Source organism: Suncus etruscus, chromosome 7, assembly GCF_024139225.1.
Source record: "Suncus etruscus isolate mSunEtr1 chromosome 7, mSunEtr1.pri.cur, whole genome shotgun sequence".
NCBI classification, from domain to species: domain Eukaryota; kingdom Metazoa; phylum Chordata; class Mammalia; order Eulipotyphla; family Soricidae; genus Suncus; species Suncus etruscus.
Genome location: NC_064854.1, coordinates 30,598,451 through 30,614,921, shown reverse-complemented (window position 1 = coordinate 30,614,921; position 16,471 = coordinate 30,598,451). Strand labels below are relative to the sequence as shown.

Sequence of the window (16,471 nt, the reverse complement as noted above, 5' to 3'; positions counted from 1 at the left end):
ATTAAAGGGTGTTTTTTCTCTAATGCTTCTTTGTGTCATACCTCTCATCTGTACACATGTTAGAGTTCTTTGTTAAATGATCTCTATTCTATACTTTGTTTTTATTGCATTTACTATGATATAATAAGCAATAATAAAGTGACAGATAAAACAAAAACCTATAATAGTTTTTAATATTCCTATTTAACGCATGCTTTCCTAAGGCCTGTTAATAAGTATGTGTTTTATTCCCAGTACCTGACCTCTATGTATTATTTATTCAGCAAATAAAAGCGAAATGAGGCTAGTGTGAATGATTACGGAATCTTTCATTAGCGTGATAACGAAAATTTAGAGAATAATAACTTGTTTTGGTTTTGGAGGGAATACCCTTTTAGTTTCAGTTGATGGGGGAAAATTTAGAGTAGGAACTAGAGTAATAGTGCAATAGACTAGAACACATACTTTGTATACCGGGACCCGACTCTGAACATCAGTATTTATTTCTCCCAGAAATGTGGAGAGTGACCCCTGGGCATAGAGCCTGACCTCATGCAGAGCTGAGAGCCTTTCAGTACCACCTGACAATAAACAATAAAAACAATTAAAAATCAGTGTAAAATAAGCTCCTTTTGAAAAAGGAAAAGAAAAAGAGAAGAAAAAGTCTGTCATAGAAGCAGACTGGGGGTTCGGGATGAGAAGAAAACTGGGGACATTGATGGAAGGAAATGCATATTGATGTACCGGGTGTTGGAACATTGTATGCCTGAAACTTGAAACTTGATCATAAACAACTTTGTATCACAGTGATTCAATTAAAATTACTTCCTTTCTCATTTTTTAAATATTAATTACTTTATTTAAAGACCATTATAACATAGTTGATCATAATACATTTGTTTCGAGGTCAATGGGAGTGAAATTATTAAAAAAGAAAGTACAAGAAAATTTGTGAAAATTATTGTATTTCACAATGAGGTTATTGACTCATTGTAAGATGGTTTACTAAACTCTTTTTGCTAGTTGATCATTCTGTTAATTATTTTGTTTCTGAACATTAGGTGGCTTCAGATATACGTTAGCATCTACATTAGTGTATTCCTATGGGGATGACAGTATTTTATTTATTTATTTATTTATTTATTTATTTATTTATTTATTTATTTATTTATTTATTTATTTATTTATTTATGGTTTTGGGGCCACACCGGCATTGCTTAGGAGTTACTCCTGGCTATCTGCTCAGAAATAGTTCCTGGCAGGCACGGGGGACTATATGGGACACTGGGATTTGAACCAACCACCTTAGGTCTTGGATCGGCTGCTTGCAAGGCAAACACCACTGTGCTATGTCTCTGGCCCTGGATGACAGTATTTTTAAGAGAGAGTTTTCTAGGAATTCCAAGCACTATTGCTCATACTGTGGCTTTTATGGGTCATGTTTTTGGCGGCTAGAGCTCCTGGGAGTACTAGACAGTGAGGGGAGGGTTCCTGCTCTCACTCCAAATATGTCCTAGTGATATCAGCTCAAATACTGGCATGCCTGTAGTTTTGGTCAGATTCGTGTCTCTACAAAGAAGTGTATTGTCGAGAAGGCAGTTGTAGGTGGTGGGTGCAGCTAGTGACTTCAGTGGCACAGGGACTTGGCTAGTACTCTCTACCATTTTCAGCTGTTCATCTTTTCTCACTTTTATCAGTAAATAACTATGATGACTGAAAACATTTAGGAGGGTAACTTTTATTTACTTATTTTTAGTAGACTTTTATTTTAAAATCTTATTTATTTTTAGTTTGTGGGGCACTCTTGGCAATGCGTAGGCGTTACTTCTGACTTTGTATATAGGAATCACTCCTGGTAGAACTTGGGGAACCATATTGGATGTGTGGATTGAACTCTGAAATGGCTGTGTGAAGCACAACCTTACTTGTACTATCTATTTCTCTGGTCCCTCAGGGTAGCAATTTTAAACTTGCAGCAAAGTTGCAAGTGCAAAACTTTCTGTTTTGAGCTGTTTGAGAATAACTTGCATTAACTGTGCACTAATATTCCTGTGTATCTTGAAGTGTATTTTCTAGATTCTGGCATGTTCTACTACATAATACAATAATTAGTATAATCACTTGATTTAGATAATAACGTAGATGTATTTCTAACATTTAATCCTCATAAAGCACATAAATATTGAGTAGTTTCATAATTAAAGGATCTAGTTAAAAGCATTTAGTAATTCGGTATCTAAGTAATAATTTAACTGTAATAATTCCTAAGACTTCCCATGACTTTATTCTGATTTTAATAGTTTGGATACTTCTTGAAAGTTACAGGGCCAGAGTGGTAGCACAGTGGGTAGGGCATTTGCCTTGTATACATACGACTGACCTGGGTTCGATCTCTGGCATTCCACGTGGTCCCACGAACCTGCTAGAAAGCGGTGACTTCTGAGCAGAGCCAGGAGTAACCCTTGAGTGTCTCCAGGTGTGGCCCCAAAATAAAAAACAAAAAAAGAAAGTTCCATACTGGGCCCAGAGTGGTGGCACAAGCGGTAGGGCATTTGTCTTGCATGCGCTGACCTAGGATGGACCACGGTTCGATCCCCCTGTGTCTTATATGGTCCCCCAAGCCAGGAGCGATTTCTGAGCGCATAGCCAGGAGTAACCCCTGAGCGTCACCTGGTGTGGTCCCAAAACCAAAAACCAAACCAAAACAACAAAAAAAGAGAAAGTTTCAGGCCAGTTAATGTGTGGAATACTATTGCATAACAGCCCTTGGATGGGGCTGGATGGTGATAGAGGGATGCGAGGTCTTTCTCCTCCAGTCCAGGACCTCCTGTCGCCAACTCCCCCAGCTGTCAGGTTTGCTGGTTTCAGGGTAGCTGCAAGGAAATCATCCACAGGCAGGTTCCAAGAGATAACAGCTTTATTCATGCCCTAGCCACCACATGTGTGGCCTACAATATTAAACCTATTTAAGCATGTTCTCATCAGCTTGCCCTGCTTCTTCCTCCGTCTCTCTTGCTGAATTCCCCTTAATCCCCTCAGGCCAAACCTTCCAGAAATGGACAGGTCTTATTAGCAGGTAAGGTTACAGGAAGAATGGGGGATGGGCCAACAGAATACTAGTCAGGATGAGTGTATCCAATGTTCTCTCAGATTTAGTTGCCAAATTATAGACGTATTAATTTCATACAGAATTGAGTTTACCTTGTGGGTGGTAGAATTCAGGTGGTGAACACTGGTGGGGGAGGGAAGCAGCCATTTTGGAAGAGGGTGGCGTATTGGAACATTGTATTCATTGAACCCTATCACTAATATACTGTAAATCACTGTGCAGCAAATAAAAGTAAACACTCTGGGTTTTTTTTTTGTTTTGTTTTTTTTGTTTTGTTTTTTTTTGGTTTTTGGGTCACACCCGGCAGCGCTCAGGGGTTCCTCCTGGCTCTACACTCAGGAATCGCTCCTGGCAGGCACAGGGGACCGACCATATGGGATGCCGGGATTCGAACCACCATCCTTCTGCAAGAAAGGCAAATGCCTTACCTCCATGCTATCTCTCCGGCCCCGATACTCTGAATTTTTAAAGAAAACTTGATTTAAATTTCAGGGTTTTTTTCTGATTAAAACAAAAAGTAAAAAATAAACAAAATTTTAATTATTCAACTAAAAGTACAATTTTTATAAGCTTTTAGTTTGGGGTCTTGTTAATTCTGTAATACTCTTTAAAATTAGAAGAAAATCGAGAGATATATGGAATGCATGCTTTGCTTTGCATACAGGAGGCCCCCCCAAGTTTGATCCTTGGCTTACCACCCCACCAGGGCATCTCCCAAAGTATCTTGTTGGGAATGATTCTGGAAACCTGGGTGTGACCTCAGATCAAGTAAAATAAAATCAAATGCTAAACCTGAAGCTTTTATTGTTTTATTTTGTTTTGGGGGCTATACACGGTAATGTTCAAGAGTACTTCTGATTCTGCATTCAGGAATTACTCCTGGCTAGTCTCAGAGGACTATATAGGATGCCAGGGATTGAACCTGGCGTGCAAGGCAAGTGCACTACTTGCTCTACTGTTGCCCCAGTTCCTAAACCTGAAGCATTTAAAAAATGGTACTTATAAAGAACCAGATATTTACAACAGATTTAGCATTTTATACTTTAAAATATTTTGCGTGTAATTGAATTTACTGTCATACTTTTCTTTTTAACTGATATTGAATAATTTATTTTGCATTATTTTGCCTTTAAAATTTTATTTAATTTAAAAATTCTTTGGCATCTTAACTGCGGTGGTACTTGAAGACTTTTAAGATGTAAGTAGGGGCCGGAGAGATAGCACAGCAGTGTTTGCCTTGCAAGCAGCCGATCCAGGGCCCAAGGTGGTTGGTTCGAATCCCGGCATACCATACGGTCCCCGTGCCTGCCAGGAGCTGTTTCTGAGCAGATAGCCAGGAGTAACACCTGAGCGCCGCCAGGTGTGGTCCTAAAACAAAACAAAACAAAACAAAAATGTAAGTGTAGTTATAGCAGAATTTATTTCTAAAAATAGTTTACAAACTTGAACTTCGTTTTAATTGTGTCTCCCCTGTCTGTTTTTTGGATATTCATTGTACATGTGGTACTAGAGATGAATTCAGGACTCCTTCCTTATAGAGCATGTTCATGCTTTTTGAACTGTCTCTCTGACCCATATCTCTCAATTTTACCTGACAAATAAATCGAAAACCCAAATGAAGACAGTTAAATCACTATTGTAAGCCCATTTTTAGATTTTTTAAATCCTCCTTTAGCTGGTTTCCTTTCTAGCTATGTGAAGTTTTATATTAAAATTACATGTTTATTTTTCCCAAATTCTCCCTTCACCCTTGAAGTTGGTATGCAAGAAGCCTTTCTTTAATGGCCTTGTGTTGTTCCTGAAAGCAAAGTGTAAATTATAAAATTGTTATTAAATATTTGGGTTCACATAAAATACAGCATTATTACAGAATAAAGTACTCTATCGATTATAGCATATTTTGAGATAATTACATTAATATAAACTGATTTTAATTTTTTACTTTCAAGGTTTTCCTATTTAGGCTTTGTCTCTACATAAGCATGTAGAGAGATTTAAAAGAAATACAGCATGATTTTTTTTTAATGGGGTATAATTGCAGTTACACTTTTGTTTTTGGTAACAAGTACTAAACCAAGGACCTCATATATGTGTGGTATACATCTGTCACTGAGCTTCATCCTCTTTTTTTGTACCTTTAGTATGCTTTTTAATTGTATTAAATTCACATGATCTAATTTTGTATATTCATGTCATTTCATCTGGATTAATATTCTCTTTTGGATTAACCTTTCTTGAAAGCCTTAATAGCTCTGTATGCATGCGTATGTATTTTGCCTCTTACTGAGGGTAAATTTACTATGTATATCTTAAAGGTTTTGACTGCAAGTACATTTTAATATTCTGTCCTTTAAATCTTTTTTTTCAGTCTTAAATTTTTCCATTGAAAAGATAAACAAGCTGTAGTCCTAGAGCAAAATGTTCTAGGGATACCCTCAATCCAAGACTAATTAGAATTTTATTTATACTTTAGGACCCTTGTGTGTGTATAGTCCATGTGTAACATCTGTGTATTAGTTTCCTGTAGCTGCTGTATTACATAAACACACATTTAGTAGGTCAAAATAACACAGCTTTACATGTGAACTGGCAAAAAATCAGAGTAACTTGTAGACTGTGAACTGTGGTGGTTACCTGAAGAATAAGGGAAGGGGATGGGAGGAATGGATATAGGATTCTTTGTGGCGATGATGACATTGGAAGTTAGTTGGCTATAGCAAGTCTTACATAAAGGTGTAAATCTGGACTATGAATTTTTCAAGATTCTGTCATTCTCAGCATGTATAGGTAGTTGTAGTGGAAGGGTATTCAAGTGATCTAATCTGTCATATCAGTTTAGTTAACATTCCTTATATAAGCAAGGTATTGATACGTTTAAGACAGAAAGTCTGTTACTTTTTCTTTTTTCTTTTCTTTTTTTTTTTGTTTTTCGGGCCACACCCATTAGATGCTCAGGGGTTATTCCTGGCTAAGCACTCAAAAATTGCCCCTGGCTTGCGGGACCATATGGGACGCCGGGGAATCTAACCACAGTCCTTCCTTGGCTAGTGCTTGCAAGGCAGACACCTTACCTTGCAGGGGTCTCAAACTCAATTTACCTGGGGGCCGCAGGAGGCAAAGTCGGGGTGATCCTTGAGTGCAAAGTCACTAGTAAGCCTTGAACATTGGGGGGTATGACCCAAACAACTAAAACAAAACAAAACAAAAAAAGATTCCTCTAGGGCAGGACCACAAAATGTTGTATGGAGGGCCGCAAACGGCCCACGGCCTTCGAGTTTGAGACCCCTGCTAGAGCCACCTCGTTGGCCCTGACTTTTTCTTTTATCTTAATTTAAAAAGCTTGTAATTTGACCTTAAAAAAACCTCTGTGGGGGCTGGAGAGATAGCATGGAGGTAAGGCATTTGCCTTGCATGCAGAAGGATGTAGTTCGAATCCCGGCACCCCATATGGTCCCCTGAGCCTGCCAGGAACTATTTCTGAGTGTAGAGCCAGGAGTAGCACTGCCGAGTGTGACCAACCCCCCCCCCCCCAAAAAAAAAAAGTGATATTCATTAAGTTAAACAAAGGGGCCAGAGCAATAGCACAGTGGTAGGGCGTTTACCTTACACACGGCTGACCCAGGACGGACCTTGGTTTGATTCCCCATTGTCCCATATGGTCCCCCAAGCCAGGAGCAGTTGTTGAGTGCATAGCCAGGAGTAACCTCTGAGCATCAACAGGTGTGCCCCCCCCAAAAAAAAAAAGTTAAACATAAAAAGAATTTTGAATGGATGTATAATTTTCATATGGACTGTGTCACTTTTAAAGCAAGAAGGGAAGGAACAGAGAAATGTCATTGGTGGTACTAAAATTGGGTATGGGCCAAAGTATTAGTGGCAGATCAAAATTTTCTCAGGGCAAACTATTTCAGAATAATTTTAATCAAAGTGTTTCAGACTATGTTTTTTTCAGTGGAGTCCTGTTTTGCAGCTCATCTTTTCTAAATAGATCTATTTTATAGTGTGTCTATATAGGTCATTTTGAATCAAGTTAACTTTGCAGTTGATTGGGACCTTGTTTCAAGCTTATTGAACAAAGCTCTGTAACAGAGAATTTGGGCATGGTGCCATTTCCAGAGTCTGGTCCAAATAAGCAGTAACAGACAAAGATTGTCTCTTTCTTGGCTGAAGGCTTTCTCTATGTTCTTGTCTCAGGACTCTTTTATACTTTTTCTATTCCTTTCATACTCTTCTTTCTATTCAGGGTAAAAATGTTTTGATTTTCATCTGTACTTATTCAACAAGCATTAACTGTGCTTTTACTTACATACAAGCTTCTTTGCTTGAAACCTATAATGCTATTCCTGTGTTGTCAGGGCAGTTTTGAGAGTAGTAAGGCTTTCAATATATTGTAGGAAATATGTGAGATATTTAGTAGTTTTGCTGCATCATGCTTCTTTCCTGTCTCTGTCTCTGTCTTGATAAATAGAAAGGATTTTTATGGGTCCTCTTTCAAAGGAGTCAATGCTTTCTCCACCCCCAAATGTTAAGAGGAAGAAAAGCCAGTATCATTGTAAGAATACATTTCTGCACAATAGTTTCAATTATTCATATCTTAAAAGATAATTTTAAAATCTTATCTACTCACAAAATTTAGATTTTATATCACTGCTTCAGAAAATAATGTTTTTATTTTATTTATTTTTTTTGTTTTTGGGCCACACCCGTTTGATGCTCAGGGATTACTCCTGGCTATGTACTCAGAAATTGCCCCTGGCTTGGGGGGACCATATGGGACGCCGGGGGGATCGAACCTCGGTCCGACCTACACCTTCCTGGCCCCATTTTTTTTTTTATTTCTAAGTATAATTGGACTGTTTTAACCATTCCTTTTGAATCTGCATTCAGTACAGCTTATTTTCAATTATCATTCTGCTCATCTAATGGCCTGCTTAATCTTTTAAAAAGAAAGTGTCAACTTGGTTTTGTAATTTTTATAGTCTTTCTTTAACAGCTATTTATTTATTTATTTATTTATTTTTAAGTTTTTGGGTCACACCTGGTGGTGCTCAGGGTGTTACGGTACTCCTGGCTCTTTGCTCAGAAATCGCTCTTGACAGGCTTGGGGTTCTATATGGGATGCCAGGATCGAATCCAGGTTCGCCCAGGGTGCAAGGCAAATGCCCTACTGCTAGGCTATTACTGTGGCCCCCTCTTTAACAGCTCTTAATAAGAATAGAGTTTGGAACTGGAGAGATTGTACATGCAACCAACTCCAGTTTGGTACCCAGCTCTATAAATGTTTACCTGGGGATGCTTTCCAGGCACCACCAAAATGACCCAAAGGGAGACATTTCACAACTATTTACTTAGCAAGAGAGTATGGAATAAAGGGAGGCAATATCTTTAATCTGTTCAACAGAAATTGGGGCAGAGGCATTTAAGAAACTTTGTTTAATCTCATGAAATATTAATTATGGCTTCTATACAGGTTCTTAGGATGAGACCTCATAATATTAACCTAAATTGTGCTTTCTGAGATTCTAGCTTTCTTAAGTTTTTGTGCTGACTTTTTCCTTCACTCAGATTATTAATCTACTTATTTGAGGATGTGCTAGGTAATGGACCTATTTGACTTTAGCCTATAAGGATTAAGTCAAGAGTAATTCTACCATTCATAACAATCCTGGCTAGTGAGTTGAGACTTAATTTGAATGGTTGCGTGAATATGGTCCAGCGGGCCCGGAGAGATAGCACAGCGGCGTTTGCCTTGCAAGCAGCTGATCCAGGACCAAAGGTGGTTGGTTCGAATCCTGGTGTCCCATATGGTCCCCCGTGCCTGCCAGGAGCTATTTCTGAGCAGACAGCCAGGAGTAACCCTTGAGCACCACCGGGTGTGATTCTTCCCCCCCAAAAAAACAAAAACAAAAACAAAAAACAAAACAAAACAAAAAAAGAATATGGTCCAGCTATTTCAGCTAAATCGTGGATAAATTTTGAGCCATCTTTCTAGCTAAATAACCATTTTAATAACTGGTTTAGAGTACACATAATTAACAAGACATCTTTCTGATTCAGTGCGGGGGGGTTATTCATCCCCACTAAATAAAATAGAAGGTATTCAGAGCAGTATCTCTACTTTCCACATAATCAGAGTTTTTAGGAAAGAAATTATTTTGGTGGGAAAGAATTTTATTTGGTGCTTTTTTTTTTTTTTTTGGTTTTTGGGCCACACCCTGTGACGCTCAGGGGTTACTCCTGGCTATGCGCTCAGAAGTTGCTCCTGGCTTCTTGGGGGACCATATGGGACGCCGGGGGATCGAACCGCGGTCCGTCCTAGGCTAGCGCAGGCAAGGCAGGCACCTTACCTCCAGCGCCACCGCCCAGCCCCTATTTGGTGCTTTTATCTTTTATATAATCCTTGTTTTGAACCTGGAGAATATGAAATTGCTTACTTTTGAAGGAAAAGAAATAGTATTCACTGGAAAATATTTATGTGATCTAGTCCTGTTGGCCAATCTGGTTAAATAAATAGGGTATTATATGTATATACTGTTTGTTGGCTAAATAATAATTTCTTCTATCAAATTAAAAATACAGACTGTGGACATTCATAAAGAAAAAGTGGCTCGAAGAGAGATTGGTATTTTAACAACAAATAAGAATACATCAAGAACTCACAAAATAATAGCACCTGCAAATATGGAACGTCCAGTAAGGTATATTCGGAAGCCTATTGACTATACGGTTCTGGACGATGTGGGCCATGGTGTCAAGGTAGGCATTTTTATATTATATTGGCATATTAGTTTGCATATGTAGTAAATATATTGATAGAAAATAAAATAATTATTTTTCTTTTATTGTGTTTTACTTTTATTAAAATTTTATTTTTGTGACTTACGGTATTTTTAATAGTGGTTTCTTATGAAAATAATTCTAATACCACATTCATCACCAATATAACTGCCCTCTCTCCCAGGGATTCTAATATCCCTCCCTCTAGCCCACCCTCTTATTACCATCACCACCACCACTCCCCACCCGCCACACACAAACACAATTGTGTGGATCAGTTCTTTTACTTTGTTGTCTTTGAACCTTTGTTGCTTCCTTGTTGTGTATTTTTAAGTCTGACATATAATTGAGATCATTCCTTACCTATCCTTTTCCTTCTGACTGACTTTAGCATATTCTCTAGTTCCATGCATGTTCTACTAATTACATTGATTTTGTTCTCTTAGAGTTGCATAGTATCTCATTTTGTACATGTGTAAAGATCATTTTCTTCCCCTCCAAATTTTTTTTTTCTTTTTGGTTTTTGGGTCATACCCGGTAGTGCTCAAGGGTTACTCCTGACTACTCTACGCTCAGAAATTGCTCCTGGCAGGCTCGAGAACCATATGGGATGCTGGGATTTGAACCATCATCCTTCTGCATGCAAGGCAAATACCCTACCTCCATGCTATCTATCTGGCCCCTCAAATTTATTTTTAAATTAATCTTTTAATTATATAAAGAGGCTGTGTTTATAATTATAAGTTACATTCTTTGGATGGAGAGAATATAACTTTGCATGCTGAGTACATGCTTTGCATGCAGGGCCTGGGGTTCAATTCCCAATACTACATGGTTCTCTGAGTACTTCTTTTTTTTGTTTTGTTTTGTTTTTTGGGCCACACCTGTTCGATGCTCAGGGGTTACTCCTGGCTAAGCGCTCAGAAATTGCCCCTGGCTTGGGGGAACCATATGGGATGCCAGGGGATCGAACCGTGGTCTCTCGTTGGCTAGCGCTTGCAAAGCAGGCACCTTACCTCTAGCACCACTTCACCGGCCCCTCCCTGAATACTTCTTAAACAACCCCTCGGAACTCAGCTAGGAGTAGCCTTAAGTACCATTAGATATAAAACTTCAATTTTATTTTATTTTATTTTTTGGAGTTTTTTTTTTTTTTTGTGGGGGGGGGATGCACACCAGGTGGTGCACAAGCATTACTCCTGGCTTTGCTTAGAAATTATTTTTGGGGGCCTGAGAGGTGGTGCTAGAGGTAAGGTGTCTGCCTTGCAAGCGCTAGCCAAGGAAGGACCACGGTTCGATCCCCCGGCGTCCCATATGGTCCCCCCAAGCCAGGGGCAATTTCTGAGCACTTAGCCAGAAATAACCCTTGAGCATCAAACGGGTATGGCCCAAAAAACCAAAAAAAAAAAATTTTTTTTTTTTGGCAGGCTTATTGGACCATATGGGATGCCAGGGACTGAACCTGGGTTGGCTGCATGCAAGGCAGACATCTAACCTGCTATACTATCACTCTGGCCATCTATTTTATTTTTGGGGTTTTTTTTTTGGGAGGGGAGGGGACCCACACCTGGTGACTCTCAGGGGTTACTCCTGATTATGCACTCAGAAATCACTCCTGGCTTGGGGGACCATATGAGACGCTGGGGATCGAACCGAGGTCCATCCTGGATCTGCCGCGTGCAAGGCAAACACCCTACCACTGCACTATCGCTCCAGTCCCTATTTTATATTTTTTAATAGTTTGACCACTTTACATTTTATTGATTTGCATTTTCTTTTATTTTACTAGGGAAATTTACTGTTAATTCTCAAATATTTCTTCATATTACTATTTGACTTTTGACTATGACATTTAGATATTTCAAATACACACATAAGACTTGGGAATGTAGTTCAGTGGTAAAGTACTTGCATGTGTGAGGTTCTGGTTTTGATTCCTTACATTGCAAGAGGGGGAGAAATAGGGGTGAGGATTAAAATAAAGAAGGGGGAGGTATCAAGGATACTGGAAACATGCTTTTTTTTGCATGTGGTAGCCCAGTTTTTATTCCTGGTATTTCATGGTTCTCCCAAGTCAGGTATGTTCCTCTCAACAAAAGTCATACAGAATGTCCTAAAAATAATTAGAATGTCCTCTGAATATATTAATACTTATTTGTATAATTACCAACTTTTGTCTTACAATTTCTGTGTCCCAGAATTAATATTCCATATATTTTTTCTTTTTTGTTTGTTTTTTTGGCCACACCCGGTGGTGCTCAGGGGTTACTCCTGGCTGTCTGCTCAGAAATAGCTCCTGGCAGGCATGGGAGACCATATGGGACATTGGGAAAAAAATCAACCAACTTAGGTCCTGGATTGGCTGCTTGCAAGGCAAACGCCTCTGTGCTATCTTTCCGGGCCCAATATTCCGTATTTTCTTCATAACATAAATTTTAGTGTTTCAGCATTTGTATTTTATTTAAATGATTTTTTACAAAATCACTATTTTATGGTATGAAGTGATGGTACATGTAAGTTTATTAGGTAATTTGGAAAGAATTAAAAATATAGACAAAGTATCACTTTTTAGAACAATGTAAGATAAGAGATCAGAAAATAAAGGAATACAGAAAAAAAGATGAATCTTGTATTCAAGACTAGACCTGGGGCCAGCGAGGTGGCGCTAGAGGTAAGGCGTCTGCCTTGCAAACACTAGCCAAGGAAGGACCGCAGTTAAATCCCGCAGTGTCCCATATGGTCCCCCCAAGCCAGGAGCAATTTCTGAGCACTTAGCCAGGAGTAACCCCTGAGCATCAAATGGGTGTGGCCGAAAAACCAAAAAAAAAAAAAAAAAAAAGACTAGACCTGAATGTTTTATAAGGCAAAACATTATGTCTCTAGCACTTTAAATTTATTTTTGAGAAACCAGAGAAATAACGTAGTGATTAAAGATACTTGTCTTGCACGTTATCAATCAAGGCCTGAATATAGTATCTGGGCACCACCAAAAGTGATTCCTAAGCACTGCTGATGCATGATCAAATCTCCTCCCTTAAATTTTTTTTTGGCCCAGTAGTAACAAAAATCTTAACAGTTCAGCAGCCTGGTTTATAATTTATGAATACTTTATAATATGTGTGTGCTTTTCTTTATCACCTCAAAGATATTACAATGTAGACATTTTGCATGTTATTGGTGATTTTAAGACTTTCTAATAGGTATATAGGAGTGATATCCTTCCTTCCTTCCTTCCTTCCTTCCTTCCTTCCTTCCTTCCTTCCTTCCTTCCTTCCTTCCTTCCTTCCTTCCTTCCTTCCTTCCTTCCTTCCTCCCTCCCTCCCTCCCTCCCTCCCTCCTTCCTCCCTCCCTACTTCCTCCCTCCCTCCCTCCCTCCCGCCTCCCTCCCTCCCTCCCGCCTCCCTCCCTCCCGCCTCCCTCCCTCCCTCCCTCCCTCCCGCCTCCCTCCCTCCCTCCCTCCCGCCTCCCTCCCTCCCTCCCTCCCTCCTTCCTTCCTTCCTTCCTTCCTTCCTTCCTTCCTTCCTTCCTTCCTTCCTTCCTTCCTTCCTTCCTTCCTGCCTGCCTGCCTGCCTGCCTGCCTGCCTTCCTTCCTTCCTTCCTTCCTTCCTTCCTTCCTTCCTTCCTTCCTTCCTTCCTTCCTTCCTTCCTTCCTTCCTCCCTTCCCTCCCTCCTCCCTTCCTCCCTCCCTCCCCTCCCTCCTCCCTTCCTCCCTCCCTCCCCCTCCCTCCCTCCCCCTTCCCTCCCTCCCTCCCTCCCCCCTCCCTCCCTCCCTCCCTCCCCCCTCCCTCCTTCCCTCCTCCCTCCCTCCTTCCTCCCTCCCTCCTTCCTCACTCCCTCCCTCCCTCCCCCTCCTTCCCTCCCCCCCCCCTCCCTCCCTCCCTCCTTCCTTCCCTCCTTCCCTCCTTCCTTCCTTCCTTCCTTCCTTCCTTCCTTCCTTCCTTCCTTCCTTCCTTCCTTCCTTCCTTCCTTCCTTCCTTCCTTCCTTCCTTCCTTCCCTCCCTCCCCCCTCCCTCCCTCCCCCTCCCTCCCTCCCCCCTCCTTCCCACCTCCCTCCCTCCCTCCCTCCCTCCCTCCCTCCCTCCCTCCCTCCCTCCTCCTTCCTTCCTTCCTTCCTTCCTTCCTTCCTTCCTTCCTTCCTTCCTTCCTTCCTTCCTTCCTTCCTTCCTTCCTTCCTTCCGGTTTTGGGGGTCATACCCAGCAGCACTCAGGGGTTACTCCTGGCTCTCCATTCAGAAATCGCTCCTGGCAGGCTCAGTGAGCCATATGGGATGCTGGGATTCGAACCACCATCCGTCTGCTTGCAAGACAAATGCCCTATCTCCATTCTATCTCTCGGCCCCAGTAGTGATACTTTCATATTTGTTTTTGGACCGCACATTCCTGGTTCTGCGCTCAATAATCACTCCTGGAAGGCTTGGAGAAACCCTTTGAAATGCTGGGGGAGGGTGGGGTTTGAATTCAGCTCCACTATGTGCATGCAAATGCCCTACCCACACCCTCTCACACACACCCCAGCGCTATTCTCCAGCCCTAATACTTTGCTTTTTAAGGTGAGGCTCTTAAATGCTCTGAGTGCTTCTGGGGTACTGGGACTACTCCAGTGATACCTAGACAGCAGGCCTGGGATTCAGTACTGGGGCCCTGTGGTGCCAAGATCACTGATACCACTCAGGTGGTTGGTTGTCTGGGCCTCCACCTGCCAGTGCCGGGTACAGGGGCATGTGCCTGATCTCATGCACTATCTCCAACCCCAGGAATGGTAAATTTGTAATGATTTACTGAAACATTTCAGAAAAAGAATTGGGCTTATTTTCAATACTTATGGCTTACAAAGCTTGGGGTTGTTAATTCAGGACTAAGAAATGGGGAAGAATCAAAGAGAATTCTGCTGTAAATTTAGTTTAGATGTTTGTTTGGTATTGTTTCAGTGGGAATTCCCCTCTCCCCTCTTGAGCCACACCCAGTGGTACTCAGGGTTGCTCCTGGCTCCTCAGGAATTACTCCTAGTGGTGCATTCGGCTCCATATGGTATGCTGGGAATTGAACCCAATTCAACTGTGTGCAAGGCAAAAAGCCCCACTCACTGTACTATTGGCTCCTGCCCCTTCAGTTGGAAAATTATGTAGGTTGCTACTAATCATAATATTTTGAATTATAAAATATAGAATCCTTCCAACATTGCCCAACTCCAATACATTGTGTATGTATACTTTCTTAAAAGAGGACCTCCAGGGGCCGGAGAGAGAGCATGGAAGTAAGGTGTTTGCCTTTGCATGCAGAAGGTCGATGATTCGAATCCCTGCATCCCGTATGGTCTCCTGAGCCTGCCAGGAGCAATTTCTGAGCATAGAGCCAGGAGTAACCCCAGAGTGCTGCTTGGTGTGACCCAAAAAACAAAACCCCCTCCAAAAAAAAAAAAAAAAAGAGGACCTCCAAAGAGATGAAAAGTTTACTTGACTTCAAAGTAGCAGAATTCGGGGCCGGCAAGGTGGCGCTAGAGGTAAGGTGTCCTGCCTTGCAAGCGCTAGCCAAGGAAGGACCGCGGTTCAATCCTCCGGCGTCCCATATGGTCCCCCAAGTCAGGGGCCATTTCTGAGCGCTTAGCCAGGAGTAACCTCTGAGCATCAAATGGGTGTGGCCCGAAAAAAACAAAACAAAGTAGCAGAATTCAACTAAATTGTTGATTTTGTTTGTTTGTTTGTTTGTTTTTGGACCACACCCGGCTTTGCTCAGGGGTTACTCCTGGCTGTCTGCTTAGAAATAGCTCCTGGCAGGCACGGGGGACCATATGGGACACTGGGATTCGAACCAACCACCTTTGGTCCTGGATGGGCTGCTTGCAAGGCAAACGCCGCTGTGCTATCTCTCTGGGCCCTGTTTTATTTTTTTTTTTTTTAATTCCTGACCTAAAGAATTTCTTTTATTCTTTCATTTGGGACCATTTTATACTTAAATGTTAAGTTGTTGGGTTTTTCTTTAATGTTTTTGTTTGTTTTTGATTTGGGCCACACCCAGAGGTGCTCAGAGGTTACTCCTGGCTCTGCTCTCAGAAATCTATCCTGGCAGGCTTGGGGGATACCAGGAAACGAACCCAGGTTCGTTCTGGATCGACCACATGAAGGCAAATGCCCTATCACTATGCTCTCTCTCGGGCCCCACTCCTGGATGCCTGGGATCGAACCTGGGTCAGCCTCATGTAAGGCAAATGCCTTTACCCATTGTGCTATCACTCCAACCCACTTTAATATTTTTTATTCACCTGATACAAATAAGAGATGTTTGCAGTCATATATAAGTATTTTAAAATAGTATTTATGTCTGTAATGCTATCATAGTATATTTTATTTTGTTGGCAAATTTATTTTGTTATTTATTTTGTTATTTGTTATTTATTTTGTTAGGCAAATTTAATTTTTATATTCAAGTATGAAATGAGCTATTAAGAGCTGAGATTTCAGACATTGTTTTCAAATAAATTGTGCATTTAATTTAATTTATTTATTTATTTTGGGTTTTGGTTCACACCTGGTAGTGCTCAGGGTTTACTCCTGGCTCTGCACTCAGAAATCGCTCCTGGCAGGCTTGTGGAAAAGTAAAAGTAACAAT

General features: G+C 40.9%; 1 protein-coding gene across 8 annotated transcripts in view; it reads left to right on the top strand.

The window, feature by feature from the left end:
- Positions 1 to 16,471, top strand: part of ABI1 (abl interactor 1) — a 103,780-nt gene that overhangs the window by 57,952 nt on the left and 29,357 nt on the right. For all 8 annotated transcript variants that reach the window (XM_049777794.1, XM_049777789.1, XM_049777793.1 and 5 more), the window contains exon 3: positions 9,668 to 9,844. In XM_049777794.1, coding sequence (XP_049633751.1) covers positions 9,668 to 9,844 — 177 coding nt within the window. The remainder of the gene's footprint in view (positions 1 to 9,667; positions 9,845 to 16,471) is intronic.